Source organism: Macaca thibetana, chromosome 9 (assembly GCF_024542745.1).
Source record: "Macaca thibetana thibetana isolate TM-01 chromosome 9, ASM2454274v1, whole genome shotgun sequence".
In the NCBI taxonomy this organism is placed as follows: Eukaryota; Metazoa; Chordata; class Mammalia; order Primates; family Cercopithecidae; genus Macaca; species Macaca thibetana.
In genome coordinates, this window is record NC_065586.1 from 25,407,171 (window position 1) to 25,432,376 (window position 25,206).

A 25,206-nucleotide genomic window follows, 5' to 3' on the forward strand; every position below is an offset into this window, starting at 1 on the left:
TTTAGTAGAGACAGGGTTTCACCAATGTTGGCCAGGCTTGTCTTGAACTACTAACTAGCCTGATCCACCTGCCCCAGCCTCTCAAAGTGCTGGGATTACGGGTGTGAGCCACCACACCCAGCCCAGTATGCATGAACCTTCTAATGGAGATGTGACTGGGTTAACCCAAATGCAGTGGCACAGATGTGAACAAGTCCTGATACGATCAAAATGGAGTTTCAGAAAAACAAACCTGTTACTGTTACGAAGAATGTATTAACACAGGTGAAACTGTCACTGAAATGCCAGGGTTTCAGTCTAGGTCCTACTGATCACTGTACAGAAAGCCAATCCCTGAGACAACAATATTGCCAGGGAAGAAGGCTTTAATCAAGTACTATAGCCAAGGAGATGGGAGATCAGTCTCAATTCCGTCTTCCTGACTAAAATTAGAGGTTTATATAGCAGGGAAGAAATGTAACTATATGTGGAAAACAGGAATCAGGGAGGGGTAACAAAGAGAAGTTGATCAAGAAGAGGCAGGAGAATGGCGGGAACCCGGGAGGCGGAGCTTGCAGTGAGCCGAGATCGCGCCACTGCACTCCAGCCTGGGCGACAGAGCAAGACTCCGCCTCAAAAAAAAAAAAAAAAAAAAAAAAAAAAAAAAAAAGAAGAAGCAGGTGGTTGGTTAGGCAATCACAATGGGTGAGGGATATGGTGTCTCATTGTCCAGATGCAGTGATCTGGTAAGTTTCAGCTCCTTGATACTATCTGGAGGACTGATGGTTGGTTTCCTGAAAAAGGAACTCAGATATGACAAATGTAACCTTTTCAAACTTTAAGACTGAGAGGATCAATTTCTATTTTTATTCAAAGAAACCACAAATATCAGTTCTATGGGACAATTAGACCAATTACAAAGTCAAGTTTACATGAGCCCTTGAAAAAAAAAAATTTCAACAAATAAAACAAACTGATAAGGGCTTAGGCAAAGATTGTTATTGTGGGCATTGAGAAGAATTAATACATCTGAGAAATGACTCAAAGAAAAATGTAGAAATGAAAGGTAGAAATTTCAAACCTAGGTAAAGAAGGCAACAGTAATTCCATGGACAGAAATACAAGAGTTGGGAAAGGAAATTATACATGAAAATCTCAGAGTTAAGATGGCCGAATAGGAACAGCTCCAGTCTACAGCTCCCAGTGTGAGCAATGCAGAAGACGGGTGATTTCTGCATTTCCAACTGAGGTACCGGGTTCATCTCACTGGGGCGTGTCAGACATTGGGTGCAGGACAGTGGGTGCAGCCCACCGAGTGAGAACCGAAGAAGGGCAAGGCATCGTCTCACCCAGGAAGCGCAAGGGGTAAGGGAATTCCCTTTCTTAGCCAACGGAAACCATGACACACAGCACCTGGAAAATCAGGTCGCTCCCACCCTAATCCTGTGCTTTTCCAAGGATCTTAGCAAAGGGCACACCAGGAGATTATATCCCGTGCCTGGCTCAGAGGGTCCCACAACCATGGAGACTCACTCACTGCTAGCACAGGAGTCTGAGATCTAACTGCAAGGCAGCAGCAAGGCTGGGGGAGGGGCGCCCGCCATTGCTGAGGCTTGAGTAGGTAAACAAAGTAGCCACAAAGCTCCAACTGGGTGGAGCCCACTCCAGCTCAAGGAGGCCTGCCTTCCTCTGTAGACTCCACCTCTGGGGGCAGGGCATAGCCAAACACAAGGCAGCAGAAACCTCTGCAGATTTAAATGTCCCTGTCTGACAGCTTTGAAGACAGTAGTGGTTCTCCCAGCATGGAGCATGAAATCTGAGAACGGACAGACTGCCTCCTCAAGTGGGTCCCTGAACCCCCAGTAGCCTAACTGGGAGGGACCCCCCCAGTAGGGGCAGACTGACACCTCACACGGCTGGGTACCCCTCTGAGACAAAGCTTCCAGAGGAACAATCAGGCAGCACCATTTGCTGTTCAGCAATATTCTCTCTTCTGCAGCCTCCACTGCTGATACCCAGGCAAACAGGGTCTGGAGTGGACCTCCAGCAAACCCCAACAGACCTGCAGCTGAGGTTCCTGACTGTTAGAAGGAAAACTAACAAACAGAAAAGACATCAACACCAAAACCCCATCTGTATGTCACCATCATCAAAGACCAAGGGTAGATAAAACCACACAGATGGGGAAGAAAACAGAGCAGAAGAGCTGAAAATTCTAAAAATCAGAGTGCCTCTCCCCCTCCAAAGGAACGCAGCTCCTCGCCAGCAACGGAACAAAGCTGGATGGAGAATGACTTTCACAAGTTGAGAGAAGAAGACTTCAGACAATCAAACTTCTCCAAGCTAGAGGAGGAAGATCGAACCCATCACAAAGAGGCTAAAAACCTTGAAAAAAGATTAGACGAATGACTAACTAGAATAAATAATGCAGAGAAGTCCTTAAATCACCTGTTGGAGCGAAAACCGTGGCATGAGAACTACGTGACAAAGGCACAAGCTTCAGTAACTAATTCGATCAACTGGAAGAAAGGGTGTAGTGATTGAAGATCAAATGAATGAAATGAAGCAAGAAGAGAAGTTTAGAGAAAAAAAGAGTAAAAGAAATGAACAAAGCCTCCAAGAAATATGGGACTATGTGATAAGACCAAATCTACGTCTGATTGGTGTAACTGAAAGTGACTGGGAGAATGGAACCAAGTTGGAAAACACTCTGCAGGATATTATCCAGGAGAACTTCCCCAACCTGGCAAGGCAGGCCAACATTCAAATTCAGGAAATACAGAGAACACCATAAAGATACTCCTCGAGAAGGGCAACTCCAAGAATCATAACTGTCAGATTCACCAAAGTTGAAACAAAGGAAAAAATGTCAAGGAAAGCCAAAGAGAATGATGGGCTTCCCCTTTGTGGGTAACCCAACCTGACTAACAGCACATCTCTTGGCAGAAACTCTACAAGCCAGAAGAGAGTGGAGGCCAATATTAAACATTCTTAAAGAAAAGAATTTTTGGCCGGGCGCGGTGGCTCAAGCCTGTAATCCCAGCACTTTGGGAGGCCGAGACGGGCGGATCACGAGGTCAGGAGATCGAGACCATCCTGGCTAACACAGTGAAACCCCGTCTCTACTAAAAAATACAAAAAACTAGCCGGGCGAGGTGGCGGGCGCCTGTAGTCCCAGCTACTCGGGAGGCTGAGGCAGGAGAATGGCATAGACCCGGGAGGCGGAGCTTGCAGTGAGCTGAGATCCGGCCACTGCACTCCAGCCTGGGCGACAGAGCGAGACTCTGTCTCCAAAAAAAAAAAAAAAAAAAGAAAAGAATTTTCAACCCAGAATTTCATATCCAGCCAAACTAAGTTTCATAAGTGAAGGAGAAAGAAAATCCTTTACAGACAAGCAAATGCTGAGAGATTTTGTCACCACCAGGCCTGCCCTACAAGAGCTCCTGAAGGAAGCACTAAACATGGAAAGGAACAACCAGTATCAGCCACTGCAAAAACATGCCAAATTGTAAAGACCATCAATGCTAGGAAGAAACTGCATCAACTAGCAAGCAAAATAACTAGCTAACATCATAATGACAGGATCAAATTCACACATAACAATATTAACCTTAAATGTAAATGGGCTAAATGCTCCAATTAAAAGACACAGACTGGCAAATTGGATAAAGAGTCAAGCCCCATCAGTGTGTTGTATTCAGGAGACCCATCTCACACGCAGAGACACACATAGGCTCAAAATAAAGGGATGGAGGAAGATCTACCAAGCAAATGGAAAACAAAAAAATGGCAGGGGTTGCAATCCTAGTCTCTGATAAAGCAGACTTTAAACCAACAAAGATCAAAAGAGACAAAGAAGGCCATTACATAATGGTAAAGGGATCAATTCAACAAGAAGAGCTAACTATGCTAAATATATATGCACCCAATACAGGAGCACCCAGATTCAAAAAGCAAGTCCTTAGAGACTTACAAAGAGACTTAGACTCCCATACAATAATAATGGGAGACTTCAACACCCCACTGTCAACATTAGACAGATCAACGAGACAGAAAGTTAACAAGGATATCCAGGAATTGAACTCATCTCTGCAGCAAGCAGACCTAATAGACATCTACAGAACTCTCCACCCCAAATCAACAGAATATACATTCTACTCAGCACCACATCACACTTATTCCAAAATTGAACACATAGTTGGAAGTAAAGCACTCCTCAGCAAATGTAAAAGAACAGAAATTATAACAAACTCTCTCTCAGACCACAGTGCAATCAAACTAGAACTCTGGATTAAGAAACCCACTCAAAACTGCTCAACTACATGGAAACTGAACAACCTGCTGCTGAATGACTACTGGGTACATAACGAAATGAAGGCAGAAATAAAGATGTTCTTTGAAACCAATGAGAACAAAGATACAACATACCAGAATCTCTGGGACACATTTAAAAAAGTGTGTAGAGGGAAATTTATAGCACTAAATGCCCACAAGAGAAAGCAGGAAAGATCTAAAACTGACACCCTAACATCACAATTAAAAGAACTAGAGAAGCAAGAGCAAAAAAACATACTCAAAAGCTAGCAGAAGGCAAGAAATAACTAAGATCAGAGCAGAACTGAAGGAGATAGAGACACAAAAAACTCTTCAAAAAAATCAGTGAATCCAGGAGCTGTTGTTTTGAAAAGATCAACAAAATTGATAGACCACTAGCAAGACTAATAAAGAAGAAAATAGAAAAGAATCAAATAGATGTAATAAAAAATGATAAAGGGGATATCACCACTCACCCCACAGAAATACAAACTACCATCAGAGAATATTATAAACACCTCTAAACAAATAAACTAGAAAATCTAGAAGAAATGGATAAATTCCTGGACACATATACCTTCCCAAGACTAAACCAGGAAGAAGTTGAATCCCTGAACAGACCAGTAACAGGCTCTGAAATTGAGGCAAAAATTAATAGCCTACCAACCAAAAAAGTCCAGGGCCAGACGGATTCACAGTCCAATTCCACCAGAGGTACAAGGAGGAGCTGGCACCATTCCTTCTGAAACTTTTCTAATCAATAGAAAAAGAGAGAATCCTCCCTAACTCATTTTATGAGGCCAACATCATCCTGATACCAAAGCCTGGCAGAGACACAAGAAAAAAACAAAATTTTAGACCAATATCCCTGATGAACATCGATGCAAAATCCTCAATAAAATACTGGCAAATCGAATCCAGCAGCCCATCAAAAAGCTTATCCACCATGATCAAGTGGGCTTCATTCCTGGGATGCAAGGCTGGTTCAATATATGCAAATCAATAAACATAATCCAGCATATAAACAGAACCAAAGACAAAAACCATATGATTATCTCAATAGATGCAGAAAAGGCTTTGACAAAATTCAACAGTCGTTCATGGTAAAAACTTCAATAAATTCGGTATTGTTGGAACGTATCTCAAAATAATAAGAGCTATTTATGACAAACCTACAGCCAATATCATACTGAATGGGCAAAACCTGGAAGCATTCCCCTTGAAAACTGGCACAAGACAGGGATGCCCTCTCTCACCACTCCTATCCAACATAGTGTTGGAAGTTCTGGCCAGGGCAATCAGGCAAGAGAAAGAAATAAAGGGTACTCAATTAGGAAAAGAAGAAGTCAAATTGTCCCTGTTTGCAGATGACATGATTATATATTTAGACAACCCCATCATCTCAGCCCCACATCTCCTTGAGCTGATAAGCAACTTCAACAAAATCTCAGGATACAAAATCAATGTGCAAAAACTGCAAGCGTTCTTATACACCAGCAACACACAAACAGAGAGCCAAATCATGAGTGAACTCCCATTCACAATTTCTTCAAAGAAAATAAAATATCTAGGAATCCAACAAGGGATGTGAAGAACCTCTTCAAGGAGAACTACAAACCACTGCTCAACGAAATAAAAGAGGACACAAACAAATGGAAGAACATTCCATGCTCATGGATAGGAAGAATCAATATCGTGAAAATGGCTATACTGCCCAAGGTAATTTATAGATTCAATGCCATCCCCATCAAGCTACCAATGACTTTCTTCACAGAATTGGAAAAAGCTACTTTAAAGTTCATATGGAACCATAAAAGAGCCCACATTGCCAGGACAATCCTAAGCAAAAAGAACAAAGCTGGAGGCATCATGCTATCTGACTTCAAAGTATACTACAAGGCTACTGTAACCAAAAAAGCATGGTACTGTTACCAAAACAGAGATATAGACCAATGGAACAGAACAGAGCCCTCGTTAATAATACCACACATCTGCAACCATCTGATCTTTGATGAACCTGACAAAAACAAGAAATGGGGAAAGGATTCCCTATTTAATAAATGGTGCTGGCAAAACTGGCTAGTCACCTGTGGAAAGCTGAAGTTGGATCCCTTCCTTACTCCTTATACAAAAATTAATTCAAGATGGACTAGAGACTTAAATTTTAGACCTAAAACCATAAAAACCCTAGAAGAAAACCTAGGCAATACCATTCAGGACATAGGCATGGGCAAGGACTTCATGTCTAACACAACAAAAACAATGGCAACAAAAGCCAAAATTGACAAATGGGATCTAATTAAACTAAAGAGCTTCTCCACAGTGAAAGAAACTAGCATCAGAGTGAACAGGTAACCTACAGAATGGGAGAAAATTTATGCAATCTACTCATCTGACAATGGGCTAATATCCAGAATCTACAAAGAACTCAAACAAATTTACAAGAAAAAAACAACTCCATCAAAAAGTGGGCAAAGGATATGAACAGACACTTCTGTTTATGCAACCAACAGACATGTGAAAAACTGCACATCGTCACTGGCCATCAGAGAAATGCAAAACAAAACCACAATGAGATTACCATCTCACACCAGTTAGAATGGCAATCATTAAAAAGTCAGGAAACAATAGGTGCCGGAGAGGATGTGGAGAAATAGGAACACTTTTACACTGTTGGTAGGACTGTAAACTACTTCAACCATTGTGGTGGAAGACAGTGTGGCGAATCCTCAAGGATCTAGAACTAGAAATACCATTTGACCCAGCCATCCCATTACTGGGTATATATCCAAAGGATTATAAGTTATGCTGCTATAAAGACACATGCACACGTGTGTTTATTGTGGCACTATTCACAATAGCAAAGACTTGGAACCATCCCAAATGTCCATCAGTGATAGACTGGATTAAGAAAATGTGGCACATATACACCATGGAATACTATGCAACCATAGAAAAGGATGAGTTCATGTCCTTTTAAGGGACATGGATGAAGCTGGAAACCATCATTCTCAGCAAACTATCACAAGAACAGAAAACCAAACACCGCATGTTCTCACTCATAGGTGGGAATTGAACAATGAGAACACTTGGACACAGGAAGGGGCACATCACACACTGGGGCCTGTTGTGGGGTGGGGGTAGTGGGGAGGGATAGCATTAGGAGATATACCTAATGTAAATGACAAGTTAATGGGTGCAGCACACCAACAGGGCACATGTATACATATGTAACAAACCTGCACGTTGTGCACATGTACCCTAGAACTTAAAGTATAATTTTAAAAAAAAAAGTCTTTACCTTAAAGAAATAAAAATAAAAAAATAAAAGGAGCATTCAAAAAGTTAAAAAAAAAAACGGAAAAAAAGAGAAAATCTCAGAGTTACCCGAATTTCTTTTCTCGATCCAATAAAACTTGGCTGGAAACATTCATAATATGGCCAAAGTCCACCATGCTGAATAAGACAGACCTACACTAGATCTCATGGAGAGTTTGGAGTGACATTAATTTTTTTCTTTGTCTTCTGGCTACATCAGGGTTTTAGAGTAGCTCCTGAGACATTTGTTTATTTAAGGGATTTTGAATAATTAAGGCCCTACCTACTGTTTAAATGCTGATTGAAATATACTGAAACTTTGGCAAGGAAAACACCTTGGTTTTTGGATGGATGATCCATGATTTGAGTGGATATCAATGTTTCTGTTGACAAGAAAGTTCCATCTAGATAATGCATTTGATGAAATGTTTTCTGCAAATTAGAACTTTCTTATTAATTAGACATTATCTTCCAGAAAGTTCATATCACTAAGACAGATAAAATGGGTTGTATAGATTATCACTCAAAATGAGATGAAATAGCAATAGTTAGTTTGGGAAAAGTGTCAAATGAAACGTTTAATAATAAAAAACATTTATTTAACAATTACTACATGTCAGAAACTATGTTAAGTGCTTTATATGCATTATTTGATTTAATTAGCACATAATCACATGAAATACATACTTTTATTATCCTCATTTTCCAGATGAAGAAATTGACCAGAGAGGTTAAGTAAATTGTCTAAGATTGTGCAAAGTTATTTAAGGATAAAGCCAGAGTTAGGATTATGTGTAACATGGCGCTGAAGTCCTCATTCTTAGCTGCTACACTGTGCTCGTCTCTTCTGACTTCAGTGATCAAACAAGGCGATTGTGAATTTTACTAAACCTTTCCACACTCAACCCACAGAAGACATGATTTCTGTCGTGTGTGACAAAACAAGGTTTTATTTATAAAATATGCCACTGAATGTTTAGCAACGTGTGTTCTCACATAGCTGGCAATGGTATCTTTACTTGTACTGGGCTTAGTGCAGTTAGAACTTAAATTTCTAGAAGCTGCGTATAAACATGTTCTAAAATTTTGTTGTTGTTGCCTTAGTAACTTTATTGTGACCTGAGTGTTCCACGAGCATCCTAAACTTAGGCTGGGGATATGAAAATCTATTTTATAATGGTTTTAGGAAAAAGCAAGGTATTAGCAAAAAATTAGAAGATTCTGAATGCTATTACAACAAAGTATACATTTAAATGAAATGCAATAACAACAAAGTGTACCTTTGAAAAATATTCAATAAACTGAATGAAATTTAAAAATATATGGCATTTGTATTTATATGTGAATAAGACTTTCTAACCCATCTATTTCTAAAAAACTTACGTTTAATAATAGACAAAATGCATGCTAAAGAATTATAATTTTATTTTTTCTTCACCTGTAAAACTGATGAAAATTGTTTGTTATTTTCACAGCTGAATTTTTATTCCTCTTGTGGGGTGTTTATCTCTGCTATGCAGTGCGGACAGTCCCATCGGCATTCCATGAGCCCCGCTATATGGCTGTTGCAGTTCACAATGAGCTCATCATCTCTGCTATATTCCATACAATTAGGCAAGTGATCTGTAGAGCTAGTAAATACCTTTTATTTTTCTGATATGTTGCATTTTAAATAGCAAAATTAGATAAGATGCATAATAGAAAGACTTAGGAAAGATAGCATTTTATAAGTTGACTAATTTCTTTTATAGATATGGAAAATGAATAGTTTGTTTTTAAAGCTGTTGTTCCTTCTGCTGTGTTGTTTATTGCCTTCTATTTTGAAGGTTAACTCAATGTTATTGTACTATCTTAAGCCACTTATGGAAGTATAATGGAGTATTGTTTATAATATGTAACACTTTTCGTTATGAGGATATAATACAGTATGTGCATACATTGTAAAGCAGATACAGTTAACTCATCTATGTTTTCATTCGTGTTTAATGGGCTGGTTTATATTTTCAAAATCTCAGTATTCATATAGACAACTTATATGTATGAATTCTGTGGAATTCAAAACACAAAAACTACTTCAATCTGATGACTAGATTATCATGTGCAATGGGCTTTGCCACTGTCACACATTCTAGTAATGAATTTCTGGGATAAGAATGTATAGCTTGGTCCTCTATTTTGTGATCATCCCAGGTTTCTCTTTAGCAGACGAGAACAGAGGAGGAAGACAGTGGCTTATCATGAAGTGAACAAAATGAAACATATATGACTTATCTTCTGAAAATGTGTCCCTGATTCATATTTGAAAATGAAATGAAACTCTCAGGGCAGAACTGTAAGAAGGAATTCTGTCATTTAAAAAGCAACAAAAAGATGTCATTCAATTGCTTGACAGATATGGAAAGTCAGGACACACTTAAGAAAATTAGAAATGTTGAATATTTGTCTCTGGACTCAGAGACAAATCCCCTTTCTTTGGTTTCTGTTCCATTTTTGGCCTTCAGACTCTCCTGGAGATCAGTGAGAATGGAAGAGGGGGTGGGAGGAGGAGGCTGTGGGCCTGGGGGAGTTCTGTAGGATGCCTATCCTCTCTGACTTTAGTCAACAATCAGAAGATGCGGTCTTGCATCATTAGAAAGAGACATTGCCAGACAGCAGTGGACCACAGTTACTGCCTACACTTTTAAAACTCTTAAATAAGAAAAGGAGGTATCTATGGTCTGACAACACTGGAAACTCCATCAAGAGGCCAGGAATCTAGAGAACTGGCCTCTTTGCTTTGTCTTGCCCTCTCTCTCAAGAGAGAGGAGAAAGAAAGACGTTAGAAAAGGAAGGAAAGATAACAATGGAAATATAAGATTTTAAATAAGCAAAGTAAGAAATGGTTTTTCAGCTACTCAGACTGGAGTTTCAGGACCTAAGAGAGGATGCCCTCAGTCGACAGTATCTTGAGTGCCATAGAACGTCTCCTCCTGATGCCAGAGCTCAATCAGCCTTGCCATTTTCCCCAGACTTTCTTCCAAGAAAAGCTACTTTTTTGCTTATTTGCAGAGTATTTCATGATACAACAAACATGCTTTTCTGCAACCAGTTACAAGTTAAATGTTAACAAATCAACTAAAGAGTTATAAACCAGTAAGGCGGCCTCTCAGAGATGAGTTTAAATGTCTTCTATGGTCAAAGTGTGCTTATGTAGTGCAGAAGATTGTCCACCAGCCTTTTAATAAACTGCTGGATTTTTTTAGAAAGAAATTGTCCAAGTACTTAAATCTGTTTACAGGTTTAATATCTAAATATCCTTTTATTCCTTAAAGCTGACTCTGTTCAATTATTAATCATTAAATTTCTTTTTTCAATAGATGTCAAACTCTAAACTGACCCAGGTTCTTTCAGGAGTAGGCATGGTAAACTATCCTTAAATGAATCTTTTAAAAGTTTAGGCTGAGCACAGTGGCTCACGCCTGTAATCCCAGCACTTTGGGAGGCTGAGGTGGGTGGATCACGAGGTCAGGAAATCAAGACCATCCTGGCTAACATGGTGAAACCCTGTCTCTACTAAAAATACAAAAAATTAGCAGGGCATGGTGGCGGGCGCTGGTAGTCTCAGCTACTTGGGAGGCTGAGGCAGGAGAATGGCGTGAACCCAGGAGGTGGAGGTTGTGGTGAGTGGAGATTGTGCCACTGCACTCCAGCATGGGTGACAGAGCAAGACTCCATCTCAGAAAAAAAACAGATGTTAAAGAAAAATCGTAAAACGATAAAGAAAAAAGTAAACTCCCAATCACACTACCCAAAGATAATCACTGTTGACATCTTAGTATATCACTTTTAGATGTTTATGTGTGTTTGCATATTTATGATACATTGATAGTCTCCTTTTCAGTGTCACTATGCAAGTTAGCATGCTGAGAAGTCCTGCTGCAAGAAATCCTATTTAACTAGCATTTTGCAAACTTAATTGACCATGGAATCCCCCTAAACCTCACTTGACATTTGATAACAGCATCCCCACTTCAGAAAATACTGTTTTACTACTGATTCAAGGTGACAGGAAGTACACGTTAAATACTGATTGAAAACAGCTTTACTACTTTGCTTTAAATCTTTCCTACAGAGCCCTAAGCAACCCACTGGCCCAGCCGGAATCACATGAACATGAGCTTGGTTCTTACAGACACATGCTCTGATTGAATGCTCCATGTTGAACCTAGTAAATTTGGTGTTGAGTAGACATGATGTACTTGCAAGATCAATTTTCTTACAGACAACTGTGTGGACCCTTGTTATTTTTGAAAAGTGAGAACTTCCATTGGTAGCAGTAACTAGCTTGATAGGCTTTGATTTTTTAGCAAGCTTAAATAAACCCGAAGAAGCCCTATGTTTTAAGTTCCAAATTTGACCTACTATTTCTTTCTGCCTAGACTAGATTGGATCAGACTGTGGTACATTGACTATAAAGAATCATAGCATATATTAGCTACTCTCAGAAATTTAATTTATATGTCTCTAAAGGATGAAGGAATGGAATTATAGTTTAACACAGTAAATCTGCATAACCCTGATTTTGAGGGAATTGATAGGGAAAAAGTAACAGGCAATAATAAATCAAGGATGTACAATGTCTTATTTACATATGGACTGAATTTATATATGTGATGGTTCAAATATTTTTAAAGTCCAAGAATAAGCAGCAATAACATAATAATTTAAATCAGCTATATCCATCTTGGTAATTTTTTTCTTGAATGGAATAATATAAGACTTCCAACATTGAAAAATATATTCTCTATCAATATAGCATGTGTTCTTTCTTATATGCTTAAAATATAAAATTGTTTGTATGTATATATGCATATACACATATATAAGTTAAAAACTATGACCACACATTATATATAGATTTACCTTCATTCATACCAAATTGTCAAATTGCACAAAAATAGACTAATAACAAAGAATTAAGTCTAAAAGGATAAATAATGCAGAGGCGCTTTACCTAGCCTATTATAATCCCTTATTATTTTTAGTGCTAAGCATAAAGCAAACCTGTGAGAAAGTACAAGACTTTTAAAAGTGTGTTTATTTTTAACCTCAATTTTCAAATATTTTATGCTCCTGGCTTTTAGACCTATTTTTTAAAAGATGAAATACTCTTGAAAAAATAAAGCTTTAAAATTACCGCAAAACCCAGTTTTTCTCAAAATATTTCTAGTCGGAATTACAACCTTAAAAACATGGCAGTAATTTAAAACTGATTAATTTGGGAGTGATGTCTGTATATTTAACAGTTGGTGGTTTTTTGAAGGTTCAGTATTTTAAATTATGTGCAAGCATTTGTCCTTCTAGATATTGTCATGCTAGCTTAAAGTGTATTTGGTTTGCATTTAAGATGGAATTCTCAGTACATGAGGATCCTTTTATGAATTGGTCTCCTTTAATGTAACTTTCTGCTCCAATACTGGAATGACCCCCAACAGACTGTATTTGCATTATTTTTCCAGAGTGTTATATCCCTTATATGCCTCAGCGACTGTTACTTATTACTGAGTATAATGATCGTATTTCAATGCTTAAAACAAAAAACAAACAAACAAAAAAAACCTGACCCAGGAAAACAGACTGTGTCAAAAGTCTTTTCAGAAACTTTTGTCAAAACTGGTTCAGTTTTGTAGTCATATTCAAGGTATGTGTAAGGTCACACTTTTCTCACAAAGAAGTTAGAGAAGATGGTTAGCCAGAAAGCCCTATCCCTATTTAATGAAATGTGAGCTATTGTGATGAGTGCCCTATACTTTATGTATGTTACAAGCCTATTTGGTTTGCATCTCTAGACACAAGGGAAAACAATTCTCCATTTTGGGTAACTCCTGAGCTTCCATTTTAGCTTGATATCCTTAAGGGAGCAGCATGGAGGTGAAAATGAGAAAGAAATCCTCTTGATGACAATTTTAAACATTAATGATAATTTACTTAATAAATTTGTCATTAATATGGTAGAATGAAGATATAAAAGTTAGTTTCTTCCCATTTTAGCCATTAATATATGTTTGTTTTGTGATTATAATATGGGCATTTTCTTAGGATGTTAACTTTGCAAATTTGATGATGTAAAACAAAATTGTAATTCTCTGATTTCAAGTGGCAAAATGTCATATTTTACCTTCATGGATAAAGAATGGATAAGACCTTTATAAAAGCAACCCCTGGTTTCTGCGTAAGGGTGAATCCTTAAAACATGAACTGTGTACATACACCTATTAATCTATGAAAATATTCCCAAATTACTAGAGTAAACCTTAGTACTGAATTTCTCACCATTTTTCCTGCAGAGGCATACTGGAACACAACTTTATAAATTTCTCAGTAAGATAAGATTTTTAAATACTGCATTTTAAATTTTAGACAGTTTGATAATTTGGAACAATTTATTTTAAAGGGTACATTTTACAAACCATTAGTATATTTCATTAAGTGGTTTTATTCATTGTTTTATCATTTGAATCGTTGGATTAGTCACAAAGATAATTGTCCACCTTTTTTCTTAATTATAATTCTTTTTAAACATTGATGTTTTGTAGGCAAATTATGAGTTCTAAGAACATTAGAACTCATAACTCTGCAAATTTGTATTATAAGTTTGTAGTCTACTCCTCTTTTGAATTTACATATATTTCCACTTTGATTTTCGGAGGCCACTTTACATACAAAATAATAATCTTGGGAATTATGCTGCCTTTCTTACTGTTAATCTAAAATCATAAATAATAAAAGGTTCATATCTTATGCATCAAATTAAGCTTCGACTTTATTCTTCTGAGATGAAAATATATGCCATAGAAACAGTAATACAATTTCCTTTTTGTTTTTTTAATACAATGAGGAAAAAAGAGTTTCCAAGTAATCCTAGTGTTTTAAGTAGAATCTTAATCTTGGATTGTTAAACTCAATGAATTCTCATTTCAGATTTGTTCTTGCCTCGAGACTTCAGTCTGATTGGATGTTGATGCTGTATTTTGCACATACTCATTTGACTGTGACAGTCACCATCGGGTTGCTTTTGATTCCAAAGGTATTCTTCTGATATTACTTTTTTTTTTGCAAAACTTATTTTAAATGAACATGGATTTGTTTATCCTGTGGGCAAAGGGAGGTATGGAAATTTGCTTAACATTTAAAACAGTTTTAAAGCTCCCTCCTCAGGAAACTGGCTGGCTGTTTTCTTTTCGAATTTTGGAAACTTCTTACATTTTTAAATGACTTTGTTTGTACAAAAACCCATCATCTGTTTCAGTCTTTTTCCAAATATATTGATGTCTAATATGTTTTAATTATTATGGGCTCATTCTAGCTGTAACATCAAGATCATTCTTTAAAAGAACCCTCCTATTCTAAGAATCCTCTTGTTTGGATTCATATCCAGAGAAATCTTGTGTTTGAAACATTCAAATAATTTTTTATGTATATGGAAATAAATTTTTATATATAGAGGAATCTCCTTAATGATAGACACTGACAGACTTATCCAGGCAGCACCATGAAATGAGGAAAAATGAGCCAGGACTCAGAATGCAGGATTCTAGACTCATGGCTCTCCCAGAAACTGGCTGTGTGTTATGACAGTAGCCAGGACTGTTGATTTTTTTTTTATGATGTAATAGTAAGGCTTCCTGGAATAAAATAAAATGATATTGGAGTTTTTTTCTGTGAGGGGAATGTATTATACAAATTATAGCATTATTATTATTTTCCTCTTTTATACGTAAACACAATAGTAGAACACTGTGTATCTTTTCAGTGCCACAAAATACAGTGTTAGCACAACTGAAACCAGAGTTGTGATTTCTTGTCTTTCACTCCAGGCTTTTCCTCAACTCTCGCAGTTAACCAAAACATTGAGATTCAGCCTGATTGAAAAGGCTAAACCATTGTAAACAGAACAAGATACCTATACTTGAATTACATCAACTAGACACAAGTATTTGTATAGATTATCTTAACTATTTTAATACTTTGCATAATACAATTAGTTTTTTTTAGATGGATGGAGGTATACTGAGATTATTTAATAAATTGTTGCTGAGTTCCAAAGAGGAATGAAAACATCTGTTCATACAAAACACTTGTATATGAATATTCATAGCAGTGTTATTCATAATACACAAAAAGTAGGAACAACCCAAATGTTTACCGACTGATAAATGTATAAACAACATGTGGTATATCCATATGATGGAATATTATTTGTCAGTGAAAAGGAATGAAGTTCTGGCACATGTTACAACAATAAGAAGTGCAAAAGCCAGACACAAAATGCCACACATTGCATGATTCCATTTATGTGAAATGTCCAGAATGGGCAGATCTATAGAAACAGAAAGTAGATTAGTGTTTGTCACAGGCTGGGGGAAGGATGACTAGAAGTGATTGCTTAATGGATTCAAGGTTTCTTTTTGAGATGAATATTCCAAAACTATTCTGGAATTAAATAATAGTGATGGTTGCACAACCTCATGAATGTAACAACAAGAACTGACATGTACACTTTAAATTTATAATTTTTGTAGTATGTATGTGAATTCTATCTCAATAAAAAGAATGTTAAAATATTATACAGGGGCATTGCTAGGCATTGTTATATATCCTTAGAATAAGAGAAATGAACAGATAAAAACCTGTATTCTCACGGTACTTATATTCTGGAGAAGGGGAGAGGGGGAGGGGGAGACAGACAAATAAGGTATTTAAAACAGTATTTTAGATAGAGATAAGTGCCAAGGAAAAATAATAAAGCAGGAAATGGACAATATATGACAAATGACATTATTTCTTAAACCCATAATTGTCTCCAAGACTTTGAAAACAAGAAAAAACAAGTTCATTTTTATAAATGACCTCCAGGTGGTGTAACCAGTGGCATATGATATTTTGGAGGGCAGGAACTCTGTGAGGGCAGGAACTCATGATTTGTGGCCTTTAGTTCATGGCATCTGTGGGTCTCACAAACAAATGTAGAAGAGTAAAGATTCAGTTTACCAGGGAGGTTGGAGCAGGAGGATGGCTTCAGCCCAGGAGTTTGAGACTGCTGCATGCATATATATATATATATATATATGCAATGTCTTACAGTGAGCTAGGTTCTACAGCTCATACTGAATTTCTGTTTCAGTTTTCACATTCAAGCAATAACCCACGAGATGATATTGCTACAGAAGCATATGAGGATGAGCTAGACATGGGCCGATCTGGATCCTACCTGAACAGCAGTATCAATTCAGCCTGGAGTGAGCACAGCTTGGATCCAGAGGACATTCGGGTAATGCCAGTACTCTATCTTTCTTCCTATTTCAGATTAGCCTTATTTATACAGGCAGGCATCTGTGGGTTGGTGGGGAGTGTGTGCATGCATGTGCATTCATGTTTGTGCGTGTATGTCTCAGAAAGAGGGAATGTGTTTGGGTATGAACTGAAGATGTCAAATGCAGAGTTAATCCAGTTCTGAAATATATGAACCATAGTATAAATTAGAATGCACAGGCCATTTCAGCTTTTATAAGTAGCCTGGTCAACCTCAGGAGTCTTAACTGACTTATTGGTATTCATAGTGATGAACTGATTAGACATGTTCCATAATACATGTTTATGACATCTTGCTTAGGGAAAGGTAGGATAGATCTGTGGAGCAGAGAGGAGAGCCTGGATTATTTAAAATAATCTACGACAACATATCAGCGTCTGAAGGAAGCAGATGTTTTTAGCAGTCAAAGGACTGTTACCCTCTAAGCCTAATCTAACATCACATGTAACTTTATCAATGGCTACATGATGCTTCAATACTACTCAGGGATATGGTTCACCTATAAACAACATGCTGTGTTTTGTGCTGGTCCAGGCTCAGTCTGGTCCACACAACTTGAATGTGCAAAGTGCTTGCTCCTTAATGCAAGGTTAGAATACATGAGTTCATGTCTTAAGGTCCATGCTTTATGTGAAACAAAACACAAAATAATCAGAAAGTATAAATGGGGAGAAAATCGACAAGTACATATGCCAGAGAAAGCTGTAGAGCAGTTGCCCTAAAGAGCCCAAGTTTACTGAATTCTAGTACCATGTAGTGATCTTCTATGGCGAAACACTAAATTCTACACTTCTTTGAATTTGCTTTTGTTCTGGCAGGATGAGCTGAAAAAACTCTATGCCCAACTGGAAATATATAAAAGAAAGAAGATGATTACAAACAACCCTCATCTCCAGAAAAAGCGGTGCTCAAAGAAGGGCCTAGGTCGTTCCATCATGAGACGCATTACCGAGATCCCAGAGACAGTCAGCAGGCAGTGCTCTAAAGAGGACAAGGAGGGCACCGACCATGGCACAGCCAAAGGCACTGCCCTCATCAGGAAGAATCCCCCGGAGTCTTCAGGGAACACAGGGAAATCCAAGGAGGAGAACCTGAAAAACCGAGTCTTCTCACTCAAGAAATCCCACAGCACTTATGACCACGTGAGAGACCAAACGGAAGAGTCCAGTAGCCTACCCACAGAAAGCCAAGAGGAGGAGGTGACAGAAAATTCCACACTGGAATCCCTGTCGAGTAAGAAACTGACACAAAAACTAAAAGAAGACAGTGAGGCTGAGTCCACGGAGTCGGTGCCGTTGGTGTGCAAGTCAGCAAGTGCTCACAACCTCAGCTCAGAGAAGAAGCCTGGACACCCACGAACGTCAATGTTACAGAAGTCTCTCAGTGTCATAGCAAGTGCCAAGGAGAAGACTCTTGGATTAGCTGGGAAAACCCAAACAGCAGGCGTGGAAGAAAGTGCTAAATCCCAGAAACCTCTGCCAAAAGATAAAGAGACAAACAGAAATCACTCAAATTCTGATAACACAGAGACTAAAGATCCTACCCCCCAAAACTCAAATCCTGCGGAGGAGCCAAGAAAGCCTCAGAAATCTGGGATTATGAAACAACAAAGGGTCAACCCCACCACTGCCAATTCTGACCTGAACCCAGGCGCCACCCAGATGAAGGACAACTTTGACATTGGGGAGGTGTGTCCTTGGGAGGTTTATGACCTGACCCCTGGTCCTGTGCCTTCAGAATCAAAAGTTCAAAAGCATGTATCTATTGTGGCTTCTGAAATGGAGAAAAACCCCACTTTTTCCTTAAAGGAGAAATCTCACCACAAGCCTAAGGCAGCTGAAGTTTGTCAGCAATCCAATCAGAAGTGCACAGATAAGGCTGAAGTATGCCTTTGGGGGATCCAAGGCCAGTCCATTTTGGAAAATGAGAAGCATTTCATTTCCAAGACTCCAGTTCTCCAAGAGAGGGCAAAAGAGGAGAACGGAGGTCAGCCTCATGCAGCCAAAGTGTGTGCTGGGCAGAGTGAAGAACTGCCCCCCAAAGCTGTAGCATCAAAAACAGAGAATGAAAATCTCAACCAAATAGGACACCAGGAAAAAAAGACATCCTCTGAGGAGAATGTGCGTGGCTCCTATAGCTCAAGTAATAACTTCCAGCAACCTTTAATGTCACGAGCAGAGGTGTGCCCTTGGGAGTTTGAGACCCCAGCTCAACCAAATGCTGGAAGAAGTGTAGCTTTACCTGCTTCTTCTGCTCTAAGTGCAAGTAAGATAGCAGGGCCTCGGAAAGAAGAAGTCTGGGATACTTTTAAAGTGTAGCATCCCCAGGAAGAAGAGGAAAAGGAGGGAACCCCGGATTGGATAAAGACAGAAGATATAAGAATCAAAAATTCCCAAGAAGGATTTGTCATTCGAGGAAAACATGACGGATGGTGAGGTGAAGTCAGAAGTATGGGTAGAAGAGGACCTGGGGGACAAGAGCAACAATGTCATAATGAAGTCAGACTTTGGTCAAGAAAGTCCTTCCCCTGGTAACACTAGGAAAATCTTTCCATTTCAGCATGTTTAAGGAAAATAGTCCACAATGTCTGCCCTGATCAATATGTACCCATGGGACTTTGAAGATCCTAGGCCAGGTAAACCAGGAGGCACAGAAGACGTACCAGATTTGCAAAGAAGGAAAAGGTATAAACGTATATAACTGAAATTCTAAGTAGCTGACCGAGAAGAACTTACTTTACCTATTTAACCTTGATAGCACTGCTAATTTAATGCATCCCAAAAATCTCTTTTATATTAATGATTGCTTTCGTTTTCTTATCAATGTATGTTTCAGTACATCGTTGTGTCTCATATTCAAGCATTCCAGATTGTATAATTTTTGCAAATAACTTTGGTATTATGTGACACAACACATTTATGCAATCTGCAGCTACTCAATTGTTATTGCACCTTACAGAATACCTGCTATCTATCAACTTTAGTTGATTCTTGAAGTACAGTAAGCTTTCTCTGGCTTCGGAAGCCATCACTGTTACTATAAAAACTTTCAGTTTTGGCTGTGGTTTATATATTGTGACTTTGAATTTGACTCTATTATTTCACATCATGGTTTGTTATACTGTCTTAATCAGGGTTTTTTTATACAAGTTGAGTTACTTGTTTTGCATTTCTTGTTAGGACTCAGAAGCTTTATTAATATTGGAGATCAAGTGGTCCTACTTAGTCATATGTCTCAATAAGTTAAGGACAACTTATCCATTGTTTATTCAAAGTCAGAGATAGATAACACCTTCATTCCAATTAATTGTCCCTTTTAACTCTTTCAGTATTTCATACTTAGCAGCATTTCCTAAGGAAGAAGCTAAGAGTGAGAAAAATATACTGTGCATTATTATTACCTTTGGAAAGGGAAGACTCTAGGGATGACATGAGAAGTATAGCAGTACTACAGACCTGGGAAGTTTGCCTTTCAAAAAAAACACAGGTAGCTCCTGATAGCACTTTCAAGGGATTATTTTTTTAAAGCAAAAAATTATGGTAGCATCAAGATCGTTGTATGGATATATTTTTATTATGTGCACTGGAAATACAGTATTTTAAAATACCTTAAACTATTTATTCTCGTAAACTCTTATTCATTGCTTCAGCTAGAGGTAGAATTTGCTGGGCTGAAATCCCAAAGAGGTTTTATAACCTTATTTATTCAAAGCCTATAAGGTGGTATGGAATCTTAATTCTCCCAAGCACTGGAAAATGTCTAAGTCCTGCAAATTGCCATTGTGAGCCACTTGCTCAAAATGTAACATGTAAGGTCTATTTGCAAGGCAAAGCAGCCCCCAAAGCATATTTTATAAAGCTTATTGCATTCCACACTGATCTCTTGGCATGGGAATCCTAAGCTGCCGACTTAGCCCTACCGATATGATCATGCAATGAGATTCCAAAGCTCGGTCTCAAAGAATCACTCAGAAATAGAACTGAGACTTCCCTTTTTCTCCCTGTAAACACCGAAGTATCAACTGCTTATTTGGCCAGGACACTCCCAGCACAAATAACTATTTGTTTATGTCACAAGCAGCAAGGAGGACATGCTAGGGTGATAAAAGATGGAGAAACAGAATCAGAGAGTGGATATAGGGCTGTTCTTAGTATTATTTTCAGTGGAAGGTAAAAACAGAATTCTCCATATTCATCGTCAAATTTTTCTCAGTGATTTTTTTATTCAGGAGTAAGCAAGCACTTCACTGTTTTGCAAAGCTGTGCACAAATCTTCCTCACCCATTTGCTGGCTTTATGCATTACTCAGGTTGGTGGGGTCAGTTTGAAAAGATATAGAAATTCTATTTTTGTGTCTTTACACCATTTATTTCTTTGATCTCTTCCTTTTCAATGAAGGGCCTATATGCTTGGTGACCTCCTTTAAGGAATCTTTGTGAATTGGGTTGGAAGTTCCTAGACCCACATACTTGTTTCATTTATGTCCGAAATTTGTTAGCACTTGATTCATTTCTTGAGAAATATGCGGTCAAGCATCAGTGACTTTCTATTGCACTTCAGGATTGATCCTGCTAGAGATGTGACTTAAAAAGACTTGCCAAATTATACCTTAGCGACATTCTATAGTTCATAGATTATTCTCCACCAGCATAAATCAGTGAGAGTGCCTAGAGTCTTTCTGAGAGTTTCATTGCCATTATCAACAAGAGAAGTTGAAATTTACAAGTCAGGAGGTTATTGTTCCAGATTGATAACCACAGAAAGTGAATAAACACTTTTAAGGTCGCAAACATTTGCTAGGTTGTCCTTCTCAATGCATGTGCAGGCTGCATCCTGTCCTTGTTTTTAAGCCAGGGTTTATAAATACGTAGATTTATACCAATCTTAATAGAATTGTATATTTTATGCAAGAATTAAATGCTTTACGACATGAAGTATAACTCAACCCATTGTAAACTTTGGTGGCAATATGGATTTGAAACTCGACAGTTCTCTTGTATTTGCTTCCTAGGTTTCTGCATGCAAGTTATGACAGGTAGGACTGAAAAAACACTGCCTTTTGACGTCTAGCATTTAGCAACTGAGAGTCGTAGAGTCAATAAAGCTGTAAGTCTCTTCACTTAATCTGTGGTTCTCCTAAAACTATTATCTGAAACCTACAGCATCCCACCATGAAATATTTGGTAAATTTATGTTGTGACGTGTTGCAGCATGTAAATAATTATAACTTCTCTGCAATAAAACGTATTTATATGAAAGTGATTTGTGGGGATTTGTGTGTTCATCTATAGAAAACTGAATTTATTTAGTCTAACTTTAAAGGAAATTCCATATATTTGTTTGGCTCGGTATCCTTGTGCACATACATCCTCATGTTGCCAGTCTGTTGGAATATGTGATTAGTCAAATGTGGCCTCAAACACACAGGTAATCATTTGGGAAGCAAGCAAACCTATTCGTGGTTTTGATTTAAGACGGCTCTTCCCGAATGGGAACTAACTCAGCTACCTTTTTTGTTTGCTTGTTTACTCCACACACAGTACCAGGAAATCTGCTAAGAAGTGATGATACAAAGATAACCCCCCTTCAGGAACACTCAGGCCCATGAGAGTATCCAGTCACTGGTATAATAATAGGCAGATGAGCATAACTAAGGTCAGAGAAGTCTCCCTAGGGAGTTCAGGTTCACCAGGCTGAAATTCTGCAAAGGCAACAAACAGGTATCAAAGGGAAACTGTTGTAAGGCTGGAGACGGAACTGAGCACAGACTTACACACCACGCTTCAAGTTAACAGCAGCTTCATCCTGGAGCACTGGAAGCTATAGGGAAGCTTTTAAAAGTGGCATAATGAAGTCCAATATTAGATCATCTTGGAAGCAGCCCTGAAATGGACTGAAACGTGAAGAGACTAGAGGAAGCTAAAAAGATTAGTGTGAGAGTCATGATGAGAGAAGATGAGAGCCTAAAAAGGAGATGGAAAGATTCGTGTTTATTTCATCAAAATCACATCTCCAATTGGGTTTACTATTTTATTATACTCATGTGAAATGGGAAAAATCAGGTTACTTAGATAACTGTCAAATATAATTTTTTTTCTAAGTTTGTTGACATTTTGGCTAATTTCAAAAGCCTTGAAAGCCCTTTCTGAAGACTGGTAGACCTCATATCATCTGTTCATGAGAAAAGCTGAAGAACAGGATCCCAGGTTCCTGCCATGGGAAAACTTGGTACTAACCTGGCCTGGGAAAGAAGGCGTCTGGGGCATGTTGCAGTGTGTACTGAAGTTTCTACCAGCTCAGAAGCACTCTAGAAAGACAACCAAGCCTAACAAGAGGGAAGGGGAGGGAGGCTGGTCCCCACCTCATCCCTGCACCCTTCTTTGGATGAAGCATAGCAACTACCTTTTCCCATCTGCTCACACCATTGCCACTTACAAAATTTTCAGTTATTGCTGGACTTGCCTAGTTGACCTGCCTGACTATATTATTTTTCATATACATTGTTTGTTGTTTCTTTGTTCTAAATTTAGACTCTTTCTGTTAAAAAAAAAAAATCCTAAGGGAAATCAGAAATAGACTTTATCACATAAAAATTAATAATGTAAATCTGGTGTCCTAAAACAGTGCAAGTTAGTTAAGATTTTCTTGTATCAGCATATCCCATCTTTTCTTCCTGAATAGTTGTAAAGACAGCAATCAAATCTTTCTAATTTGAATTGTTTTCTCTTTAAACATTTTGATTATTAGAAAGTACAAGGGCAAAGTTCAAGCATCTTGTGTATTCTAATTCAGCGTTAACTGGCTAGAAGGCAGATAATGAAATGTATGAATTGATTTTTAATTTCCCTCTCTTTGCCTGTGATGTGAAAACTGCCAGAAATAAAACTGTCTGATCAAATGAACATGGAAAATAAGGGATAAATATAGGAAGAGGCCTGTGCTGCACAACAGTCACATTCCTAGAAAGAAAAATAACTTAAATATGCAAATAGAAGGTTCATGCCAGTTCTTGTAGAACATACTCCCATTTCAGTTCAATCAGCAATAGAAAAGAAAAAAATTCCCTCTGTTGTGCACACAAGATTCATGCAGTTTTTACTCCAGCTACACCAAGAGGTTTGATTCTTCCATGCCTTTTGTGTTTGCTCATTGGTCCAATTCAAATTCTCTCCCCTTCTCCCTGCCAACATGTTATGTACACCTTAATGCTGGAGTGATCATAGATTTTATTGGCCAAAGAAAACCTTTGAGAGTAAAAGGGCAGTATTAAACGATACACCTGGCCGGGCACTGTAGCTCACGTCTGTAATCCCAACAGTTTGGGAGGCCAAGGTAAGAGGATTGCTTGAGACCAGGAGTTCAAGACCAGACTGAGCAACATAGCAAGACCCATCTCTACAAACACACACACCCACACACACACACACACACACCATTAGCTGGGCATGGTGGCATGTGCCTGTAATCCCAGCTACTCAGAAGGCTGAGGCAGGAGGATCCCTTGAGCCTAGGAGGTTGAAGATACAGTGAGCCATGTTCATGGCTCTGCACTCCAGCCTGGGTGACAGAGCAAGACCCTGTCTTAAAAAAAAATTAATTATACCTGGATAACAGTGTAAACTGGGACTATCCCTGGTCACCCAGGATGTTTGTTTTCCCTATTCCAAGGAGGAGCACAAAGGCCCCTGTTACCTCCATGAAACTTTTCCTAATGCCTCAAGCCAGAATGAATTCCTTCTTCTCAGCTTGCCTTCGGAATTTGCTTAAGTCTCTTACTGCACTGACTTGTAATTTCGTTACATACTCCACTGAGTCATCTGCTAAATTAAGAGCTCTGTTCGTCTATAGATCCCTAATCTCCAGCAGTGTGCTTTGCCCTGAGTCCAATAAATATTTGCCCAACTGGAATTTTTGATTACTAATCACTGCTTAAAATACACCTGAAGAGAAAGAGAAATTGAGAAGTTGGGTGAGAACTTGCTGTAGCATTTCAAAAATGTTGATTAACTGGACTTCCATATAAATTCTGGCAGTTCCTGGAAAACCCACAGTATGACTGAATCATGTTAATTCTAACTCTCCAGCTTTGTAACGTTTAGTATTGATTTGCCACCATAAGGAAAGAGAAGCCTAAAGTTCTGGCCATGGCCCAGTTTGTTAGAGCTATAAAAGATATTTCCATAGGTCACAAAAAGTAAAATATTGCATTAGGCTGTAGGAACTTGAACTTGCTTTTAGTTATTT

The 25,206-nt window shown here is 38.3% G+C and overlaps 1 protein-coding gene across 1 annotated transcript in view; it reads left to right on the top strand.

Annotated features, from left to right (window-relative positions):
• The window catches only part of GPR158 (G protein-coupled receptor 158), a 431,923-nt gene extending 407,926 nt beyond the window's left edge, over positions 1–23,997 (top strand). The window contains exons 8-11 of the mRNA XM_050804852.1: positions 9,087–9,225; positions 14,572–14,677; positions 16,775–16,921; positions 17,782–23,997. Coding sequence (XP_050660809.1) covers positions 9,087–9,225; positions 14,572–14,677; positions 16,775–16,921; positions 17,782–19,281 — 1,892 coding nt within the window. The 3' untranslated portion in view covers positions 19,282–23,997. The remainder of the gene's footprint in view (positions 1–9,086; positions 9,226–14,571; positions 14,678–16,774; positions 16,922–17,781) is intronic.
• Positions 23,998–25,206: the final 1,209 nt, after the last annotated feature.